We start from the raw sequence: 7,468 nt of genomic DNA, 5'->3' as shown, positions 1-7,468 counted from the left end.
CAGGTGCCTTTTTCTGACACCTCCACCTTCAAAAGATCCAAAGCAAAGCTGGCCAGGCACCAGCTAACCGCCGACGTCGCCAGCCACGAGCGACAAAAATCACCTGACATCGTCCTCCAGCCGGCCTGTGGCAACGACGGTGTTGCTGCTAGCACGGTGATACACAGGCTCCTAAAATGCGGAAGCTAGATAAGAGTTATAATTTTAAAGTCTATTAGTCTCAAATTAGAGATCTAAATTCAACATTTAGAAATCTGGATTCGATATTTTATGAAAAAATGAACTAATATTTAGAAATAACAGATTCAACATTTTTTGAAAACACATCTCAACATTTTTAAAAAATTGCTATCTTCAACATTTCTCACACTCTAGTTCAACATTTTATGATAATAGATCCAACATTTGTTAAAACCTAAATCAACATTTTAGGAAAAAAAAATCGGTGGAGGCTTCTTCTCCAATGATGGCAGGGGTGCAGACATGGGCGCGGGGCTGCACGGGGAGGCGGGGAGCGGCGGCGGCACGCGGTCGGGCGGCGTGCTGTAGCGGCGCTTGGCCGAGCAGCTCGGGTAGGCGGCTGGGCGGCGGAGCACGATGGAGGCGCACGGGGCCAACGTAGGGAAGAATGGCGGCGGCGCGCGGGAGGGCAGTGGAGGTGTTAGCTGGCAATGGCGGCAGGCTGCAGCGGCTCACACAATAGATGTCCATTCGGGCCACCTGGCCCGGTCTAGCCCAGGCCCGGCAAGGCCCGTTGATTTTCGTGCTGGGCCAGGCCCGGCACTATGACATCACCATGCCGTGCCATGCCCGCCCACGGGCTGCGTCGGCAGCCCAAGCATGGGCCCAGAGGGCTACGGCCGACCCGAGGCATGGCGGGCCCTCGCGGCCTACTCCCTCCCTGTGCGCCACTATGCCAGCGCCCGACAGCGGCAGCTTCGGAGGAGGCCGTGAGGGAGCGCCGGAGGAGGTCGTGAGGGAGGGCGGTGGCATCGGAGGAGACCACGAGGCCAAGCGGCGGCGCCGGAGGAGGCTGCATGGGAGGGTAGCGACGGCGGCACCAGAGAAGGTTGTGAGGGAGAGCGGTGGCGCCAGGGAAGGCCACGAGGGAGGGCAGCGGCGGCGGTGGCGTCGGAGGAGACCGCGGGGGAGGGAGGTGGCGCCGGTGGCGTGCCGCCCGGGAGGTCATCAGGTCGCAGCCTCGGAGGGGCGGCCGCCGGAGGCTGGAGGGGAGGCGGAGGTTGGACCGTTGGAGAGGAAGGGGAGCGGATGGGGGAAGGGGAGGATGACATGGACTGGGAGGCTCGGTCGGCCGATCGCTCGGATAAGGTTGTCAACCAAATACGAGTGGGACCGAGTACCATCCAAATAACAGGTAGGGGACCATCGGATTCCATCTCATACCCAAACTAAACATATCTTAACGGCAGCAAGGTGAATTCCATCAAACACTCCATAGAAAAATTAAAAAATATGATATGAAATAAATGTTGCGGATCACTACTACTTGTGACACCTTTCTTATAGGAGAGATCTGTACAGGAAGGATCAAATCTAGGTATTTAATGATGAATCTTTTTGTATTGCATATGATTGAGTAGTGTATTAATGTTCTTAATATATAATCAAATTTTGTAGCAGGCATTTATTCCTTTATGGACGTTACCTACTTTATCACACACATATCTTGTGTTGTTTATTTGTACCCTGAGAGACTCGACCTTAAATTCGACAGTAGCTTCCAGTCAGGTGTTTCGAGTCACCAAATTCCTACCGCAGCAATCCCGAATCGTGCTTTCGTGCAGAGGACATTTAGAGTTCCACAGGAGGTAATTTCTTTAGCTCAAAGTTTATTTAGTCTCCAAGTTTCGATTCACCAAGCGACTAGTTATTCCACGGAATAATAAACTTCGAAACTACCTCGCTGCTAGATCAGATGTTTAAGAGAATTTCATCGGTGTTGAAGTAGAGACCGACTATTTATTAGGATATGAACAGTAGATGTTTGATTTGCAGCCAGCAACATTCTACCATCAGCGAAGAATTCCCAGATTGCCTTGTATCAACAGCCTTAACCATTTTCCAGTTACGATGGACGAGATGCATCTGTGAAGAAGCCTGTCCAACCTAGTAGAATTAATAGGCGCTATCTAAAATACAGTACACGAAATTTTGTCATCAGTCAAGAGTTTGCAAAACTTGTTGTTAATCTCTTCTGTTAACTGTTGTTGGACAATTTCACGCAGAGGCATCTGGTTTTCACCTCCCTCATCCCAGGACTAAGATTTTTCAAAAGAATGTTTTTTTATCCTCTCTTAGTTTTTCTAGATCCTCTCTCCATGTCCCACATACCCGAATTGCTAATGCCATCATCATTCCTTAGTTTTTCTACCTAATTTTTTCTTTTCTTGCAAAACGATCACATTACTCGGATCCTTGACATGCTGTTTTGTTTTATTTATTGTTTGGATTCCTGGTTGAAACTTGAATCAAGGAGCTAGAAATGCTTTAAGGACCACACTGCTTTATTCCAATCACTATCCTTTTTTTAGATGGCAGAAGAACAGATCTAGGTTTGATGCAGCGTAGCAGGTGCCACTTCAGGTGACAGTTTGAGACTAGTGCTTCTCCATAAACATGAGTTTCTCCACTGAATGTTTCGGGGAGTCTCCTTGATAAGCACGACTACGTTCCAGGATTTAGTACCTTCAGATTATTTGGAGCCATCTAATGCTATCTTCCTTAGCTGGGATCCACGGCATGCGAGTTTGTTTTCTATGAAAATAAACAGGCATGTTGGGATCCCTGGTCAATGAGTCAAGTGAAATTTTTGAACGACCACCTTGCTTTATTGAAGTTAGTGATCCATATTTACAGTACAATCGATCTTTGCTTGATGCAGCATAGCAGGTGCCACATCAGGTGACAGTCTAAGGACCTGTACTCTTCTCCATAGAAGAAAATCCACTCCACTTAATGTTCAACATCAAGGAATATTAGAACCCCCCTCAAGTTTTTGTTGCCGTCCTTGTAAAACATCAGAACATTTGGAGCCATTTAATACAATGCTATGACAAATTTCAGATGTATTTCATGTGAAATGAAAAGAATGATAAATCTAGAATGAATAGTGATGATCACTGCTATTTATTTGTATGCTTACAATCCAACAACTTGGATGCTTGAACTTCAGCATTTTATAATTTTTGAATAGTTTTGTATGTACGAAGTATCTGAATAGGATCCATAAAGACCATTTATTTTGCAATATTGTCTTTTATCATTGCTTCTCTTGACTTTTGTTATCAGGATACTATGGACAACGAGTGGCAGCTGAACAGTAACAATGGACAAGGCATGGGCCTCGACCCTGGAAACGAGACCGCCTACCCGAACTGGATCAACCACATGGAAGAATACGATATTGATGCTCTCCTGGGCGCCGAGGACCATGTGAACACTGATCAGGATGAGGATGACGAGGAACACCACCACGATGGGTCGAAATCATCCAAGCGTGGGAAGAATCGCTTCACTGCAAAGCAGATTGAACAACTTGAATCGTAACACAAACATTCGCACCATAGGCATTGAATATCATTGCTCACTTTTTTTCTGTGAGCTTATCTCATTTCTATTGCTATGCAGTTTGTTCCAAGTGTCTGCCCACCCAGATGATCCGACGCGCCAGGAACTTGCTGACAAGATTGGGTTAGAGGCAAGGCAGGTCAAGTTCTGGTTCCAAAACCGACGCACTAAGACTAAGGTATATCTCTAATAAGTTCCTAATCATATATAGTAGTTGTACTGCATTTTTGTTCCATTAATTAACTGACAGAATTCACAAATTAAGGCTAAAAATGTATAGAGATGCACCGTATGAAAAGTAATGACCATTGTTAATTCTTTAATTGAAACATGCAGGCGAAGGCAGTTGGAGATCAGAACAAGGACATTAAGCAAGAAAATGCTCAGCTGCACGCGGAGAACATGAAACTGCAGCAAACATTAGCATGTGGCAGATGTCGTGACCCAACAGAGCACAAATGGCACCTGCTGAATGAAAATGCAAGGCTCAAGGATACGAAACGTCGTGCCCAAGAATATTTGATCAAGCTCATCCATGATTCAAACCTTCCTCACTCTGAGACACTGGAGCATCTGGAATCAGCTTCCCTGAACCTGGTGCCATTCGACGACAATGGCAGCAATTACCAGGCCACACTTCTCTCATACGCTGAACGTGCCTTGAACGAGTTTATGATGTTAGCAGTGAAGGATGAGCCGATGTGGCTGCCTACCATCAATGGCAAGATGCTACACAACCAGGAGTACAATTGCCGCACGTACCCAGGACTACTTGGCCCCTGCCCGCAGGGGTTTGTCATGGAGGCCACCAAGCAGACTACCACAGTCAGGGGTACCGCCTCCGACCTCGTTGCCATGCTCACTGACGTGGTAAGATACACGTATCTACAGCTGCATTCAAGGAATGCCCAACTAGCATTGTCATGATATTTATGCGTCTTATTTTCCCAGTCATGCTGGTCCAAGATGTTCCCTGGTATCATAGAAAGTGTAAGGGCTAGCAAGGTTGTCTCCAGTGGCATTTCAACTTCGCGCGACGGGCTAATTCAGGAGGTGAGTTCTTGCACCGCACATCTCTGCAGACTTCTATGCCGATGTTGAGGTTGATAGGCTTGACTAATTTTATTGAGCTCCTGCAGATGAACGTGGATCTGTGGGTGCAGTCGCCACGCGCACCAAACCGAAGCGTGAAATTTCTAAGGTACAGCAAGGAGACTGAAAACAACCAGTGGGCTGTGGTGGACGTATCCATCGATGGCATCCGTGGAATTGAACCAAATGGCAGCCAAATTGGGTACATGAGCTGCAGGTTGCTGCCCTCTGGCTGCCTCCTTCAGGACATGAGCAATGGCCTTTGTAAGGTACTCTACTACAGTTGGGACTCAGGAGTTCAAATAATTTGATCACCCATGTGATGCGTGGAATCATTATTAGACATTTGTGGTAATTACACATCATACAAATTTTCTGCTATATGGTGGTTGTGATTCCATGACATTCGGTTATATGTAGCTAAACCTTCTAGCCCTTAAAATTCTTTAGGCAAAGACAAAATAGTTCACTCCAAATTCAATTGTTAACTAGTGAAATCAAGCATAATTTATGTTCTGTATCATATGTAGTTGCTGCAAAAGCGATGCGACCCATGTTGTAGTTCGTGTACATGTAACCTGTCCGGGACATCAAAATTGCTCGTGCATTATTTCAGGTGACATGGATTGTGCATGCGGAGTACGATGAGACCACTGTTTCGCCACTCTTCAGAGGATTGTTCCAGTCCGGGCAGGCCCTTGGCGCAAGCCGTTGGCTTGCATCGCTCCAGAGGCAGTGTGAGTACATGGCCACTCTGCACTGCACCCATTCCTCAGGTAAGTCCGCGGAAACGAAGAAATAAAACTAGTAGAAGTGCACAAAATGAGCTTAACAGTTTACTCATCTGGTTTATTCTGAAAAACTCTCACAGGACCAGCCATGTCTGCGCTAGGAAGAAGGGGCGTCTTGGATTTGGCCCAGCGAATGATGGTGAGCTTCTATACCGCCGTGTCCAAGCCGGTTACTCCGGGACCAAGCAACATTGTCAACGAGTGGCATGGTAGCTGCGACATTGGCGCCAAAACGTTTTTGGCAACTGTGCGCATGGTAATATGGAATATTTCTACCATGGGGCAGCCACCCCGCGCTTGTGCTGTGTGCCACCACGACTGTGTGGTTGCCAGGCGTGCCACCACATCGTGTTCACGAGTACCTCTGCAATGGGCAGCGCCGCGGCGAGTGGGATAAGTTTGGCTATGGTGGCGCGGTGCAGGAGCTGAGCTCTATAGTCACGTGCCGGCAATTACGTGGCAATGTTGTCTCCGTCCTTCAACCCAGTGATGTGAGTCTGTCACCTTCCTTGTTTTCCATCATTTTGCCTCTTCTGGAAAAATAACACCTCGCATTTACTTGAAGCATTCGAGGAAGAGTAGACCTCTTATAACATTGCTTTATTTGAAACATATATAATGATATTAGATCAGTTCACTTGAAGTAGTCTTCACCTGATATCACTTGTCATCAAACCGTATGTGTCCAGTAATTTCTTTATTATGACAAACAATTGGTCACAGGTATCCTTTTTTTTTCCTTATGCTGCAGGTTACAGTTCGAGCTAACAGCAACATGCTGATCCTGCAAGAGGCAACCAGCGACTTGTCATGCTCGCTTGTGGTGTACAGCTTCGTCGAAAAGAACATGATGTGTGCTGTCATGGATGGTGCTGACAACTCCTCTGTCTTCCTCCTGCCGTCCGGATTCGCCATCCTTCCAGATGGTCATGCCAAGGCTCACCGCGCTGCAGCTGCCAGCTCCTCCTACAGCACTCCCACCGGCCAGAACAGCACTGCAGGATCTCTTCTTACCGCAGCCTACCAGCAAATACTGCCCAGTTCTATATCCACCCATGCACTCGAGACCTTGGACGATGCTGGAAGTCGGGTCTGCCAAGCAATAAACCAAATCCTTGCTGCCGTTGGGGCTGATATTGCTATCCCAGCCTGATGCACAGCTTTATGTCCGACAGATAATGTGATCTCTTTTGGGATTGGTGAAACAAGTCAAGGACGAAAAATAATATGCTCTAATTTTTACACTGGCATATATGCTGGTTCACCATTAGCTATGTTCGGAGAAACTACTCCATGAATCCTGCTGTCAGTATTATACTTGTTGGTTTTATACTAGTTCAAGTCAGTTTTATACTTGGTTTGAACCCGTATCATTGTGGATTTGCATCAGTTGAATTATGTTTCCTATTTATCATTTGAGGCTCAATTTGAGAAAACTCCTTTCCATAGCAAGGCCTGGGACACTGTTTAACATATGCTTCTCGAGGCAAATGGTATATGTACGTGAATGCAGCATACATGTAAATGGTGCTACAAAGAACACGCAAAAATATAATGTACCCCACAACAGTGAGCACGCTCTTCTAAACAGGCCAGCGAAGGTCTTGAAGCACCATGCACCAAATGTGCAGGAGGGATCCCATGAAAAATGAACAAAATATAGGGTTGGAAAAGTAGGGTAAATGGAAAATGATACAGTAGACTGATTTTTTCAAATTCTGTGTTGGATAAATTAGCCTTGTCTATTCTTAAAGCAAAAGGAGGTGTTGTCCAGTTACAAGTCAAGTCTATGAAAAAATGTGTCAAAACTGACAAATAACTTAATCTATAACTCTATTCTGGACTCATTCTAAATTTTTGACAAATGAGACGGAAGTTTCAAACAAACACAAGGTAAATCCTACCAATTCTTGGGAATTGATGGAACTTATGGTGTCGACATCTTCTGGGCGGCAACTTTCTCTACGCTTCAAATTGGCAAACCAATGTCTGTTTTG

The 7,468-nt window shown here is 46.1% G+C and overlaps 1 protein-coding gene and 1 pseudogene across 1 annotated transcript; both read left to right on the top strand.

Moving 5' to 3' along the window:
• Window positions 1–913: 913 nt before the first annotated feature.
• Window positions 914–4,515, top strand: LOC117864647 (homeobox-leucine zipper protein ROC7-like). Its single transcript, XM_034748770.2, has 4 exons — window positions 914–1,069; window positions 3,310–3,563; window positions 3,649–3,766; window positions 3,925–4,515. The coding sequence occupies exons 1-4, from the start codon at window positions 914–916 to the stop codon at window positions 4,513–4,515; spliced, it is 1,119 nt and encodes a 372-aa protein (XP_034604661.1).
• Window positions 3,816–6,624, top strand: LOC117864646 (homeobox-leucine zipper protein ROC6-like; annotated as a pseudogene).
• Window positions 6,625–7,468: the final 844 nt, after the last annotated feature.

Source organism: Setaria viridis, chromosome 7 (genome assembly GCF_005286985.2).
Source record: "Setaria viridis chromosome 7, Setaria_viridis_v4.0, whole genome shotgun sequence".
In the NCBI taxonomy this organism is placed as follows: Eukaryota; Viridiplantae; Streptophyta; class Magnoliopsida; order Poales; family Poaceae; genus Setaria; species Setaria viridis.
The sequence above is the reverse complement of the archived record's forward strand: the minus strand, read 5'-3'. Positions and strand labels throughout refer to the sequence as shown.

Coding starts and splice junctions, on each gene's coding strand:
- LOC117864647 (XM_034748770.2), top strand. CDS start 914: ATGCCAGCGCCCGACAGCGGCAGCTTCGGAGGAGGCCGTGAGGGAGCG. Junction 3,564..3,648: donor CAGATTGAACAACTTGAATC/GTAACACAAACA, acceptor ATTGCTATGCAG/TTTGTTCCAAGTGTCTGCCC. Junction 3,767..3,924: donor ACCGACGCACTAAGACTAAG/GTATATCTCTAA, acceptor TGAAACATGCAG/GCGAAGGCAGTTGGAGATCA.